This window comes from Corvus moneduloides, chromosome 9 (assembly GCF_009650955.1).
Source record: "Corvus moneduloides isolate bCorMon1 chromosome 9, bCorMon1.pri, whole genome shotgun sequence".
Classification (NCBI taxonomy): Eukaryota; Metazoa; Chordata; class Aves; order Passeriformes; family Corvidae; genus Corvus; species Corvus moneduloides.
This window is the reverse complement of record NC_045484.1, coordinates 11,422,166-11,437,774: the sequence shown is the minus strand read 5'-3', so window position 1 is coordinate 11,437,774 and position 15,609 is coordinate 11,422,166. Positions and strand designations below refer to the sequence as shown.

Genomic DNA, 15,609 nt, shown 5'->3' with positions numbered 1-15,609 from the left:
TTTCCAACCTCCCTCAGAATAAAACTCACCACACACTACAGTAAGAGATCTGGCTAAGAGGTAGAATATTTTCACAGATTTGTGAAATTTGCTTTCTAACAGAAACTTAGTAGCTGAAAAGCAACACTCTGGAAATTGCACTGGGGTTTCATCTATCCTTACTTTAGGGATTTTCCATACCATGTATGCCTAATGTATTCCTGCCCTCTGCACCTAAATCAAGTCGAGCTGGCAAGGCAGTGTTCTCCTCTATTTCATACTTCATCAGTAACATAAGCTTCCCATACCTGGAGACAAATTCTCACCTCAACAACACCAGCATCTCAACAGTAGGTGCTTTTTCAGCAAACAAACTATCACTGTTTAATATGCCAATATAAGCATCGAAGTTCCCCCCCTCAAAAAAATAGAAATCACAGTCTAGCTAAAATAATTATGGCTCTAAGACAGTTCTAGTGGCAACAAGGTTAATTCTTACTTTAAAAATAACAAGAGAGATCCTAGTTTGTTCTCTTATTATGTTCTTAGATTAACATTTGCACAAACCTAACTTCAACACACTGCTATCCCAAAGGAATTGAAATTTCTGTCTGGAACTCAGTAAACAACATCACTTCTGATAATCAAAACCCAGTATTATTCATCCCTTCAACTGTGCTGGTTTTGCAGTCTTGTAAAATTTTTAAGTAATGAGAATAATTTTGTCCATAGAAGCAGCACTTATAATTGTATGTGATGAATAAGAGCATAATTTCAACCATGGCTACTTTTCAGAGCAGAAGAGTTAATCTACACAGTAGACAACAAGAACCCTGAAAACAAATCAAACCAACCAACAACCATTCAACATGCTTGGCTTAGTTTATTCCCAAATACAAACTCTTGTGTCTCAACATGCACTAGAATACAATTATTGCTACATGCACCAAGGTATGTTTTGAGACAGATGCTGAGGGGAACATGCAATGAAGTCAAACTCATGTAATGGAGTGGTAATAATGCCACTGCATCATGGTGCACCTCAGCCCTGATCCTACTGCTCCAGCCCTGGTGCCTTAACCAGACGGAAGGAGGTCAAACTAGAGGTGTGGCTTTACAAGAAGGACAAACATCCATGCAAGACACCACCACCCATTTTCAAAGACCAAGTCCATCTGCCAGAGAGGAAACAGTGACACATGGACTCGTCAACCACTGAGGTGCTGCTTACTCTTACAGGCAAGCAGCAGCACCAACCCCTGTTCACAGAGGCACACTCCCAGCAGCTGAGCAGTGCTGGCTAGGTGCCTAGCACTGCATGAGGGGCAGAGCTGCACTCATGCAGCAACACAAGGAGGGGCAGGGGAGAACAGTCCTGCACACAACCATCAAAATGCCTGAGAAGAATTGGGAAAAAACTCAAAGTGCTCTCCCCACTCTCCTTAGCTCCTTGCCTGACTTCTGGTTTGCTTGGTTTGGTTTCTTGGGGCACTGGGCCAGGACTCCTGAAGAGGGATGAAGATTTGCAATGCTGAGTTCCTCACCTCTCATACGTGTGTTAAGTAAATATAATTGTGGTATTATACAAAGTACAGCACGGAGAGCAGAGGGACAGAAAAAGGCACACATGCCAATAGACACCTCTTTCCACCCCAATTACGCCATCCAGAAATTTTTGCCAAAACATGTCATTTTTACCTTCAGCAAGATGGGAAACATAGTAAAGAGGTTTGATTATATCTGTCCAGCCCAGGGTCTCCTTCCTTATGTTTCCTTTTAAATCATAAACACTCACCACACTGAGGTTTTTAAAAAATATGCATAGTTTATGGGGAAGTTTCACTCAAATCAGCTCACAATGGCCTTTTTTCCTGAATCCACACACATTTAGGACCACACTGGGAGCCTCTCACTCCCCCTATTTTTCTTTCCATAAAACGAGCATCACCCTGTCATCCAATTCCCTTGTGAATGTTTTAAATTTAATCACAATACCCAAGGTGTCAATAGTCATGTTCGTCTTTCTGACAAGAATCAGAAATGGAAATAAATTTCATGCTGCATAACAATAATGTAATCTGCAGTGCTGCAACTCAACAACTTACTTTTCAAGAAGTCTAAAGCAACCTCATTTTACTTTAAAACATATAAAGGAATGCAGCCCTTTGAAACTAAATACCATGCAACTTGATTCAGGTACTAACTAATATTTTAGATAAAAGCCACTAGAAAAGATGCCAGGATCCCCCCTCAAACCACAAGCATCACCTTTCAAAAACATACTTCAATTAGTCAAAATTAAAATGGGATGGGAAAAATGTCACTATTATGATAGACATTTATTGTTAAAATAATTAATGTTTCCCCATGGTTGCTTAAGACATCATTACTAAAACAGTTTTAGCAGCAAAGTTGGAAAGTACTACATAGCCTAGAGTGCCCTCTTCCTTTTCCAAGACGAATTTCAGGGAAATACTGTTGATGAAGATGTCAATCAGTTTTTTCTCAGAATGTCAAATAAAATAACTAGACTGTATTAAAACATGGCAAAAGTTCATCATAATTTAAGCAAAATCCTTACATGAGTGATGAATGCGATTCTACCCTAATAAAAATATACTTACAGAGCCATCTGAAATTGTTCAAGCCATTTTTTCTTCAAGTCTTTAGTTTTGCAATAAACTTCTAAACCATTTTCACCTTGGTTATGAATGAGGTAGAAGCCATAAGACCACTGCATAAGAAGATTGATAATACAAAGGTCATAGTTATGAAGAAAGGAAAGGGGGGAAAAAAACCCCTAAAAATAACAAAGCATTTGTATATTCTTTAATTCATTAATTTTGGGAACAGCAAGACACATTATTGTGTTCCCTTAGAATGACTTACTCAAACATTTTAATTGTATCAAAATAAAGTTGAAACTTCTAAATATTCACTAAGAAAATGTATTTACATTTTAAACTCCTGAAAAATGCTTCAAATTCTTGCTAAAAATAAGCATTTTATGTGAATTAGCAACATATATTTACCTTCTTATTTTCTTTATCAGTAGTGGGATTATTTGTAATTTTGTATTTCTGAAGATCTATTATTTCCTTCATTTCGTAATTATCCCCCCTCCGTTTGCAAACAATGACAGCTAGATCAAACAAGAAGATATGCCTATGAAAATACAATACAGAGATGGTTAAAAACACTCCCGAAAGCCAACACCAAAAAGTCTTATTTTACACACTTTTGCCAGTGGCACTTAAATTTTGAAGACAAAGAGCTAAACTACTGGCTAATAAAACAACCAACACTGAAAGTATTTTTGATTAAGACCGACTCCTTGTAAGGGACTCAGTGATCTTAAATAATAATGTAATAACTAATTTTCCATTCGTAACTTTGCACATTCACTTGGTAAATGGTAGACAGGCCCAGTGAATGCCCACCAGAATGGAAAGCCCCCAAGAAGCAATGGGCTGGCTTCAAATCTACAGAGTTACTTAACAGGTTTTCAATAGCAAACACCACAAGGTATGCCATCACCTGTCTTGCCTTGCACGCTTGTCCAACGTGGTTATCCTTATTTCCCCATCACCTTGAGGTCTCCCATACTGTAAGAGGGAATGGTTCTGAAACAGAAGCAGAATGTATGATTCCATACAGCAAAAGTATGAACATAACAACACATTCCAATGTTAGACCACTCACTTCTTTTACCCCAAAAAACGACTTTTCAGACCAGCAAACATCTTTTCCTCACTACCATCTAAACTACATACTATAAAGAATCAGTCCATTCTAGTTTTGTCTTCAAATGGGAAAGGATGTCCCATTACAAAAACACCTGAGAGTCACTGTACACATACAAACCTTTAACTATGCAAATATATTTAACTACTGACAGCCAGAAAAGCAGAAATTTATGCACTCTAATACCCATGTCATTCTAAATCAAGCATACTTATACTTAAATATTACCAAGAATACTATAAATTCATATGAAATGAGGAAAAAAATACATCTATCAATATTTTTGATCAAAAGTGATTTAAAAATTGTATGTAAATTAAAAACATCACATACCAAATTCTCTATTGATAGTTGAAACTGTCTAATTTCACGAAGAGTTTCATTATCTCTCTTTACTTCATTTACATATTGAGCCAAGTCCTAGAGTACCAACAAGCAAAAGGGAGGAAAAAAAATAACTTTTTAATAGCAAAAATACATTTTTAATACATTATTTTACTGCTTTAATACATTATTTTGACAAGTTTATTTCTAATTTTATCTTTGACTTAACTACATATTTAGTAATTTCTCTTGAAATTCTCTTTATCATTCAAGAATTACCAATACGTATGCCTAAATAAAGAAGGAAAAAAGTATCTGCATATCTTCAATAATACAACACTCTTCATAGTATCTATTGGAACATGAATTTAGTATCAAAAAAGAGGGAAACAAGTAATAAATGCTAAAAAAGAGCTGATTTTTTCTGTATTTCTTTAGTGTCTTATTTTCAAGATTAAAGATGGAAATATAATTTATGCAGCACACTACTGAAAAAGCAGTCAACATCCCATATCTGAGGTAAATAGGAAAAAAATAGAGACTATAGTAGAAAACATCTATAAGGCAACTCAAAAGCAGAATGTAAGGTGTAAACGAATCATAAACCTGGGTGCTTATTAGAAGAGAAAAAGCTGTGGCCCCAGTAGTGGGATTTTGCTCTTACTGTCACACAGCAGAGAGAAGCCATTACACAGCAGATTTTAAAAGGGATATACTACCTGAAGTCACAGAGATCATTATTGTGCCCTTTACCAGAACATGTACTGTACACATTTCACTGAAGGCTTTAAAATGCTCTGAACATGCTTGAGTAATAGTGACAATTTGCTGGGGTTTCTCTGTTTATGGCTAGAGATGAGGAGTGAGCAGAAAAGGTAATTGGTAAGGTCAGGGATGCTGAGAGCAGCAGTTGGAAAAGGCATTCTCATCTTCCTAACTTGCTTTTACAGTATCCCTTCAATACAGTCACAAATTCAGAGGGTGGGAGGAAAATACATCATCTTCCTAAGATGTTTTTAATCAGAATCCATGAATAGCTGCAGTCATTATGCTAGTTTCCCAAATGGATCTGTGCAGGACACATTCACATCAGTCCTAAAGACTTAGCTTAGAAATTAAATAATGTCCTTTTCTTGCTGCTAAAAGAAATCCAACAACATAACTCTACCAAGAATTTTCTTTTCTGGGGGGCAGTACCACTTTGCTAGCAGTTTTTCCAAAGACATTTTCTTTTTGAGCAGAGACACCAGGGTTTTTATGAGCAAAACACCAATGCTACACTGTTATTTCTACTACAGTGGCAGGGACTACAGTAAATCAGAATGGGAACAATGCTGCAACCTAAAGGAAAGACGCTCATACCTCAGGGGGTTTGTGGGTTTGGAGAGGGTGGGGGTAAGGTTTTGTGATATTTTGTTTGGTTACATCCTGCCAGCCAGCATGTATCTGCCACAGCCACTCTGGCAAGAGATTTCTTTGATTTTTCAGTCCAACAGACACCAACTATGAAGAAAGCCAGCAAATGGGAATGAAAAAGCAGGAGTAAATATAAAACAGAGTTATTTTCCTAGCCAATTAGCAGCAACCAGGATGCATGGCTTGCTACTAGATGGATGAAACACTGTGCCATCTCTTTTCAGGCACCTCTCCGAGGGAAATTATCATGGTGTCCATTCCTCTACACTCTTTGCACAAAAATGGATAACAAAATAGGGAACTAAAAATCTCATTTGTGAGCTGGTTTGTATTCCAGGCATTCAAGACAGTCACAAAATAGGAGACAGCTGTGTGACCCAAAACTAACTTAGTCTGACTTCAGCATCTACTGTGGAACATACAGATTACAATGGGAGATATAATTTATGTCACGTTGGCTCCTTTCCCCACAAAGACTAGAAAAAACTTCGCAATTCCAACACATGAATGTCACCATCTTGAAGCCAAGTGAAGCAGACCTGTGCTTTGTTTCTGAAGCTGTGCAGAAGAACACATATTACCTTATGCACAAGGCAGCACAGCTATTCTATAAAGCTATCCTATAAAGTATTTGTTTGTACCACTTGCAGGTGATTGTATAGTGACAGGTACCCTACCTCCAGAAAGATGCTACTGCTTTCAAAGGTAAAGCCACAGAGATCATATTAGGATGACAGAAAAAGGTCTTGTGAAGAAAGATAGCTGTCCATCACACTGGGAAATTACTGACCTTGATTCAAATTGGCTTACAGTAGTAGAAATATTTCTAAATTTCAGAAGCAAGACCAACATGATTGAAACACCTGTTTTTCAGCAAATGCAAAAGTAACCCGAAATGGGGAAGTTCCATTTCACAAACCCTCTGCTTCAGAAAACTACTGAACTTGTTTCCCAGACTTGAACAAAACCCTCATCTTTATACTTGCCATGACATAGAAAGCTCACAGGAACCTGTGAAAACATGTTTGAAATGTGAAGAACATGATCTCCTCCAGGAAATACAGTTTTGAGCTACCATTCTAACTGCCAGCAGACATAAATCCTTCACTGCCATAAATACTCACCTTCATTGCATCAAGTGCCAGTTTTAGATTTGCCTTCTCCATGGGATCAGCAGTGTGCTTTACCAGCTCCTGTGGACAAAGCAGTTGAAACTTTCCACCCAATGCCTGTCACATTTTAAATTGACATCATCATTGCTCATCCCCACCCCCCAAAAAATAAAGCAGAAAATACAACCCAAGAATAGGCATTTTCATCCCCACAGTGAGCAGCCTGTCAGTGAGTGGGGCCTATTGCAGTTAATTGGCAAGTGTTTAGTAATGATCGCTGTACAGCCTAAACACTGACTTTAGTTGCTAATGAACCATCACGAGAAGTGAATTTAGTCTGTCTAGTGCTTAAAACTTGCCAAATCAGATCATTACTGTATGTGCATGCTGGAAGCCCAGGTAAACAACACAAGTTCATTTACACATAGCTACATGGTATTTCATCCTCTTCCAAAGCATGCACTTGTCCACAGACAGGGATCCATACTGGCAGTAAAACCTCAGCTGAAGCATGCACAGCTTAAAAGTCACTGTCTCATTATACCTAAGAGGAAGCTGACTCAGAAAACATACAAATTTACACGTTCAAAGAATTCTTTTAGTCACTTTCCATATGGAAAATACAGGTTTCTTGGGCTTTATGAAGCGGAAGTGTAACCTCTTGGGGAAACAGGTCATTTCTTCTTTATAATTTGAGGCAATAATACATTTCCACTCACATAACTTAGTAAAATCATAAGAAATTAAATAGTATTTTTATACTCATATTACAATTAATAATTATTATTTATAATTATTAATTATCATTATAATTAATACTTATATTTGCATTACAATTCTAATAATTTATTCATTATTTTCTTTCCAAGTCTGTAAAATATTTTTCTTGTACAACATATAGACAGTGTTACACAGAGCATAGTGACATTGTATATCATCTTCCGAGAATATACATGTTGATTATAAAATCATGAGTCAGATCCCATGGGTTTTTTTAAAAGAAGTCATACCATTCGTTTTGTTTTTTCCAATTTTGCATTGATCAACATATTGATGACTCATTTATAGAAGTATTTCAAAAATTTAATATTACAAAATGTATGTTGTTCTGCAGACTCAAAATTATACTCCATATATAAGTAGTAGATCTTTTTAAAATGACATTTTACAAGCATCAGCAGGGCTGACAGTCTAATATAGTAACACATTTCTTTGCAGCTGAACTAATGAGTCTCCCGGCACAGCTATCAAATTAAATTTGTAAGACTCTCCACCCTTATTACAGGACTAACTGCAAAAGCTAATGCTTTGTGGGTTATAACAAGAAGCATCTCAAAATAAATATGGCTTAATTGCAATTTATGACAGCAAAGAAGTACCTTAAATGTATGCTGTATGGATTGCCCAGCTGCCTCTTTTGGGGGGTAATGGTTCACATTTCCAAGTACCATGATTATGGTTTGGTACTACCAACCATCTTGAACACACCAACAATGAAAGGTCCAGGTACTGAGGAAACAATCGTGTTTTATTCGATCTCCCCCAGATATGCTTCAGCTCTAAGAAATGATCTCTGGGAGAAACCCTGCACTTGACTGAATTTTATTTCATAACCTATCTAGGGAAGTGTCAATCACCTTCCTTTGATAAAGACACTTAGCTTTCATTTTTACAACCCACTGATGATAAACACTCACGTTTTTCTCTCAGCCTCCTTAAATTTCAAAAGTAAGATACCTGGAGCAGTAGGTGATACTTCAGCACTCTCTGCATTGGAACCACTAAGAGATCCCGCAATGTAAACTTCCCATTATTGGCCCTCTTGGAACATTCCTAGTTCAAAGCAGAAGAAAAAGTAAGACAATAGAGTTAGAAAATAAAATTATTTAAGTGATATATATGAAAATTCAGTGACATATAAGCAACTATATTAACCTTACGATAAATAATATCAACAAAGTGAAGAAAAACAGTTGATACGGCAATACTAAACAAAGCCTGCATCTAGTCACTTGTTCTTAGATGTTTCAACATGCATGAGAGAGTAGAACAAAGGGAACAGAAATTAGGCATCCCATACAGGTAAAAAAAAAAATCTATGTATATACCTATGGGGAAGGGGAAAAAAAAAAGGCAAAAGGTAATCATGGAAACTACAGGCCAGTCAGTCTCACTTCAGCACTTCACTGCAAAAATTGTGGAGCAAGTCCTCTTGGAAGCAATATCTGGACACATGAAGAAGAAATATGGGGAATATCCAGCATGGATTTACCATGGTAAATCAATGCTTGACCTACTTCGACTGCTTTCCACGATGAAATGGCTAGATCTTTGAATGGGTGGGGAGAGTCTACCTTGACTTTTCCAAGGCTTCATCTTGTAATATCCAGGTTGGGATGTTATGCTCCAGGTCTATAAAAAACTGACTGGATTATGAGGTTCAAAAAGTGCAGTGACTAATGTTTCCTGCACTACCTGAGGGACAGCTGCAAACAGAGCTCTTCAGGGCTTTGTCCAAGGCCTCCTGCGCTTTAATGCCATTGGCACTGATCTGCAGCAAAAGACACAGGACACTCACAGCAGGTCTGCAGACAGCACAGCTCAGAGGTGCAGCTGACACCTATCAGGGCATGTCCAGCACAAACCTCACACAAAGGCAACAAGGCAAAAGCAAAGTCCTTCACCTGGTAGGCACTAGCCAGGGACATGCTAACCCTGAGGGCTGAGCAGGTAGGGAGCAGCTCTGCAGAAAGGACCCAGGGGTCATGGCAGACAACCCTGAGGCTATGAGACAAGGGCTTGTTCAGCCTACAGGTCGCTCCCAACCTCTGTGGTTCTGCAATTCTGTGTTCTAGCTGAGATATCCTGATAAATGGAAGGGTATCACTGATGGTCACTTCCTGAAAGAAAACCCTAACTCTGCTAATGTCAGTAGCAAAACTCCCTTCACTTCAGGACCAGGCTGTGCGCTTTTGTATATGGAGCACATTTTCATTTGATCAGAGGTTCCAAAAGAATGAAGAGAAGCACATTCACTTATCAGCCCAGCTAGTTTTGTCATCATAAAGGTTTTGACTTCAGTGAAAGCAGGACATACGCAGAGAAACACATGGTATCGTGTGTGTACATATATATTTATGTTAAAAAATACTGATACCTCTAACTTCAATTTAACGTCTTCTTTTGTCTTAGAGATATTGTCTAAGCACGATATCGCTATCTCCACTTGACTGCAGTACTGTCCATAAATAACCAACCTAAATCAAAGCAAGAGGAAGGATAAAAGGAACATTTGTTTATTCAAAAACAACCCTTGATCATTTTTTCACAATCCTTCTTTCAAAAGGATTAGTGCTTAAATAAGCAAGGATAGAATTTAGCCATGTGTTCAAATGGGCAGCATGAATGAATGAAGACTATTCAGGAGAACAGTTTTGCTCTACTTGCAAAATGGCCTAAAATCATGCATTTCCTTTAACAGTCACATATATATATAAATACATTCTGATCAATACAGGATTCATTAAAAAGAAGCAAAATTTCTGTTGAACAGAACAGTCTGTAGTGTTTACAGCAATGTAGACTTCCAAGGTTGTAATGAATAAAATCTGGAGCACAGGCTTACTAGGATTAATTACAGCTATCCTTTAAAGAACTTGTAGGTTATCCACACTGATCTGCCAACAGTTTCTATCAGGTGTGAGCTCTCAGATCAAAATAACAGCATATAAAATCTCAAGAAATTTTCAATAGATGTCAGGTGAAGCAATGCTTTCTGAAGGAGCCTGGTTTTATGACAGGAGTTTCTTGCTTCTGTGTGGAGTGCTTCTTTCTGCTAGTTCCAGTGCCTAGAGTGCTCTCTTCTTTCACCATTTCATCAATTTCTTGAGGTGATTTCTTCCATATGCTTCAAACCCTTTTTGGTGGGTTCCTACGATCCTTCCATTGAGGTCTCTTAAATTTCTTTTACTGTCACTTAACCTTTACCCTTTTATTTAAATCTTTTTTTCATAATAAAGTGATGACACTGATTTAAAATGTATCATTTCTGATTACTTGTAATCACTGTATGGTTCAGACACTGCATCAACCTCTGTTCCCTTTTTTTAATAATATAAACTTGGTATTTCTTCTCAGTGCCCTTTGTTCCTCTTCTGGCACACATTTCAGAACAACTTTTGAAAGATAAGCATTTTCCAGAACAACTCCTTGTCCCCTGATTCCCTCCTACAGCAGCAGAAAGTTTAACAGCCTGGGAAATAATTATGTCCTGCTCCAAACTAGAAGCTGAGACAGAGGGTCTCTGAAAGCAGGACAGTTTATGGGCAGCCTGGGACACCCTCCTCCCTTGGAAAATCGTCCCATCTACCATTCTTTGGATGCTGCTGTCCAGTTGCTCACACACCAATTATTACTGCAATAATCCTCCTTCACGCATCACCCTGAAGCAAATCCAATTAGCTCCCCTACGTCCTTCCCACTCTGCTCCCAGAAGGACCTAATTTTTAACCAAAAACCCAAGGGTTACTTTAAGACAGGTCAGCAATGTAGCCAACAGAGTAAGTGTTTTTCAGCCAAGTACCATAGGTATATAAATTAATCTATATAGTCCAACAGCTGTTCAGTGCTGGCAGAAGGAACAATATGAAAAGGTTGGTAAAAAACCTGGCAATTAGCCCACAGGGTATGGCATGTTGCCAGAGCTATCCTGTTATCAGCTTGGCTGCTTTTCAAAGCTTGAAGGCAAAGGGCCTTTAAAGTCACACCTTTGACTCAGGGTAAAGCAAGACCATAGTCTCTTCTCTCTTCTACATCTGCTTTCTTGTCTTTCCATTTATGACTTCTTTGTCTTCTTTAATCTGAAATATCCCTAATAAATACCCTTTTTTTAATCTGTTAAACAGTACTTATACATACTATAAAATATCTGGGATTTTGTGCATGAAAAAAAATGCTGTGTAAAATAAGATATTTAAGTTTCCTTAAAAAGATATGTTACCTGTCTAAGTAACGATATTGCCAAAACTGGGCTAAGAGGGAGGGCTCATAAAACAATAGGTTGCATTTTGACTTTCAGGCTCAAAACACCAAAACTAGCTTGATAAGTATACTTACATTGAATTTAATCCTGTTTCCGTAATATTCATCAAACAAAAATACAGTAAAATACCAAATCGAGCACATATTAGCACAATTAGTAAGAGTGCTTAAATCTTACCTTTCCTTGTAGTTAATAAAAATTTGATACAGGTTCTGACCATTTTTGTTAACAATGGAATCATTGATGTCCTGTGTAAGATTCCTGTGAATTTTCACCAAATCCTTAAAAACAGTAATGGGGAGGGGAAAAGCTTTATAAAAACAGAATGGCTTAAAGCTTTGAATATAAAAATAAATTATTTCATGTTAGACCCATTAATTTCAATACATTGAAAAACAGATTATTTGAGAATAGAATCTAATTTCAAGGTTTGGCAGATTTTCTGTATAGTGCAACAAGAAAAACTAAACTCCAAGAACTACCTATTAGAGACTAATTTATTCTAGCTTAGAATGTACACTGTTAATTCACCTTCCATTTATAATGATAATTTTAAAATTAAGCAAGTCAAGTAAATGCTTTAGTGACAAGATGAAGTAATGATTCATGTCCCTGAGCTGTGACAAATTAGTTTTGTACATTACATTGGTCAATTAGTGATGTCCTAATGCTAAATTAACTGCAATCATAATGAGTTTTCCAATACAGCACATAACTAATGTCTGAGAGAAAGAAAAGAATATTGCAGAAAGATTTGCTCTTTGATTGTTGTTGCAACTCTCCTTTGCTTATACACTATTATACCTAAACTACAAGACATTGCATCAGCCTTAACACTGTATGGACACTGTCAGAAAATTCACAATAAATTAAGTCAAAACAGGTTAAGAAGTTTTGAAATCTGGATAACTAAGTAGTACACAGACCACTGGAACGAAAAAGAGAGGACTGTTTAAAAGAGCAAGCCATAGAAGATGGTTTAATGCAAGGAATTATATACTACAAAAATAATATTCAATATTGAGTTGAGAACTAAGTTAGAACATTTCACTTCACACTAACAGTATATACAGGGTCAACCACATCACTGATGAGGGTGCAGAATCTTGAAGCAGATCCAGTTCAGTCGCTAGCAACTGTATGGCTTTATCCTCAGAATTTTAAGTTGCAGAAGACAGACACTATTACAGAAATGCTTCCTAATTAATGTACTGGGAACAGGAGCACATTTTCTAAGGAGCACATAGGGACTCAACTAAGCAATATCCCTGAAAAACAGCTTAATGCTAAGGGGACAATGGGTCTTTTTGGGTTTCTATCTCTAATTCAAAGTCAGGTTTCAAACTAAACTGATGCTATCATCATTTGAAGTTAATGAATTTTCCAACACTTCAGTATGTGTTACACATAGCTTCATCTCTCTTTCTCTCTGTATGTCCATATATATAATTCAAAAGCATGCACAGGTGCACATATAAGAGCATCTATATATGGATGCACACATAGACAGATGTACATACAAAGGCATATATATGTAATATAGACAGATGTATACAGACACAAATATAGAGCCATACACAAATATAAAACCATACATTCACTTTAAAGAACAGAACTCAGAAACATGAGTGCCAGTGAAAGGCACTCTCTTTAGACTGGTGAGTAATTTGGGGTAACTGGTTTGGAGGTTTTTTCCACAAAATATTTTGATATCAGCAGTTGATCCAGCAAGCATTTTTTAGAGTCTATTTAAGGACTGTAACATCACTCAAAGGAAACAATCCTTCACCAAAACCCCTTCACAGAGGAAAATCCATCCTGCTCTGAGAACACAGCACTTGCTCTTCACATCTCACTCTGCTGCAGAACTCTTTGTAACAGCTATTTTTAGTTTAAAACAAGCTTCCACTGCCTTCCAGCCTTCCTGCTGAGGAACTGCCACACAGACAAGGTCTGAGCAGACAAAGCGTTTGCAAATATTTTTGGCTAAGCCAAGTCCTGTATTTCTTTTAAGGTTATTGGATGCCTATGAACTGCTCCTGGAGTTGGAAACAAGCAGCATCTTCTAACAGCAGAATACTGAATGCTGACAACAATAAGCAAAATAAAACAACCCAAACGTAACCATTTACTGTGTCTCTCCCTAGTTTAAAATAAACAGGTTCTGTTCTTTTTACTCTTACACGATCCCCTTACACACCTTTAAGGAGTAGTGAGTGGGCTGACCTTCCTGTTTGTGCTTACAGCATTCAAGCCCTTTTTGTACCCTTGTGCAGTGTTTCCACTGACTGGAACTAGGTCTTTCAAAAAACATGTCAATACGCCTGGGCACACAGAGCCTTAGGAAAGAGGTGTACAGTAGCTTAGGTAGGACACATCATGGCTTTATTTGCAATGAGTAAGAAATACTAATGTAAGACAATATAAATTTAAAATGTAAGTTCAAAAGCAAAGGGATCTCTACAGGCAGCTGATGTAATTCAAGAGGACAAGCTAGTTACTGATATCTGTGACAGTGTTTTGGACTAATATTCGAAGTGAAGGACATGACAGCAATTAAGAGGCAGAGTGATAACTTTACTGAGGAACAAATATGGCAAGGGGTCAGGTACCATCAGTATAATAACTGTCGTAACTTACCTTCTATCAGGATGATGTTGGAACAGCAACCAAAACATTTTGACAGACAGGCCAGGTTCTCATAGAATAAAATAAAATCCCCAACACCTCCTCCTACAACCTAAGAACCTGTTGGACATGCCAGAGATGGCCAAAACAGAGGTGATATTCTACAAGCAATAATAGCTTGATGTGGCCCATGGGCCACACTCTGGGGACCCTTGCCTTACAAAGGCCTCATAAAAGAACATTGCTTTCATTTGTCTGTGTTGAGAGAGGCTTCAGACCATTTCTGATCTCTTCCTTTACAGTCAAACAGAGTAAAGACATGCTGAACACTTATCAACTAAAAATATATGTAAATTGTCATACTGTTTTGATTAAGCCAAAAATAAATGGCACAAAGTAGCGATCACAGAGACCATTATTGTTTTCAATACAAGGTTTCCTAGATAGTTCACAGAGGATTTCCTTATCCTTTCCAGCGCCAGATTCCGAATGCAAAATTGTGAGATATGATAACTTTCAAGTGTGTCAATGATGTAAGAGCCAGGGCACTTACAAGGATTTGCAAAGCAGCTATAAATAGACAGTATACAGTGATAGGTAACCTAACAGTCACAACTTTGTACCATCATTAAAATATGAGCATTTATTCAAAGATTCACTTCTAGAAATTATTAGCTTTTAAGGATCAAAAATACTCCAGTTTATAGCAATTCACTCTCACACACACTAATACCATTTATCTACCTTATTCCCTCAAGCAGAAAAAAAAATTGGTAGTGCACATCCTTTTTAATCAACAAATATCCACATAAACACACTGTACATTGTATTTCAAATAATCATTTTGTGCGGTAACACAAATATATCACAATCAACTATGAACCTCATAACTCTTCATTAAATATACAATTACTCACAGGAATATTGATGAAAACAGTATCAAACTCTGACGCTGACAGAAACCTTTTTAATGGCACCATGAAAAACTGCAAGAAAAATATATATATACATAGAATTACAATAGTCAATCTTCTAGACTACTATAAAAATGCATGTTACAAGTCTGAAAGCAGCATCTTACTTTCTCAATTGATTCCAGTGTTTCAGTGTACTTCTCTTCAGTTTGCTTTATTTCAGCAAGACAACAGCTTCTTATGTCGTTTTCAGGACATTTCTGCAATTACAATGGAGTCAAGTTTAAGTCATTAACAGGCACCTAATGGATAACAAATGGTTTTATTTGTTTAGAATTACACAATTAGGATAACTGCTTCCTGACATTCTCTGAGTACTGCAGCCTCCAAAGATGACAGCAATAACCAACAATATTTTAATGTTCAATTAGCTGATGACTTTAGTAAAATC

The 15,609-nt window shown here is 37.2% G+C and overlaps 1 protein-coding gene across 3 annotated transcripts in view; it reads right to left on the bottom strand.

Moving 5' to 3' along the window:
* The window catches only part of VAV3 (vav guanine nucleotide exchange factor 3), a 151,609-nt gene that overhangs the window by 75,855 nt on the left and 60,145 nt on the right, over positions 1-15,609 (bottom strand). For all 3 annotated transcript variants that reach the window (XM_032117752.1, XM_032117754.1, XM_032117753.1), the window contains exons 6-15: positions 15,326-15,418; positions 15,162-15,230; positions 11,794-11,897; positions 9,733-9,832; positions 8,313-8,408; positions 6,588-6,656; positions 4,057-4,143; positions 3,517-3,602; positions 3,012-3,144; positions 2,604-2,713 (exon numbers count right to left, since the gene is read on the bottom strand). In XM_032117752.1, the coding sequence (XP_031973643.1) occupies positions 2,604-2,713; positions 3,012-3,144; positions 3,517-3,602; positions 4,057-4,143; positions 6,588-6,656; positions 8,313-8,408; positions 9,733-9,832; positions 11,794-11,897; positions 15,162-15,230; positions 15,326-15,418 (947 nt within the window). The remainder of the gene's footprint in view (positions 1-2,603; positions 2,714-3,011; positions 3,145-3,516; positions 3,603-4,056; positions 4,144-6,587; positions 6,657-8,312; positions 8,409-9,732; positions 9,833-11,793; positions 11,898-15,161; positions 15,231-15,325; positions 15,419-15,609) is intronic.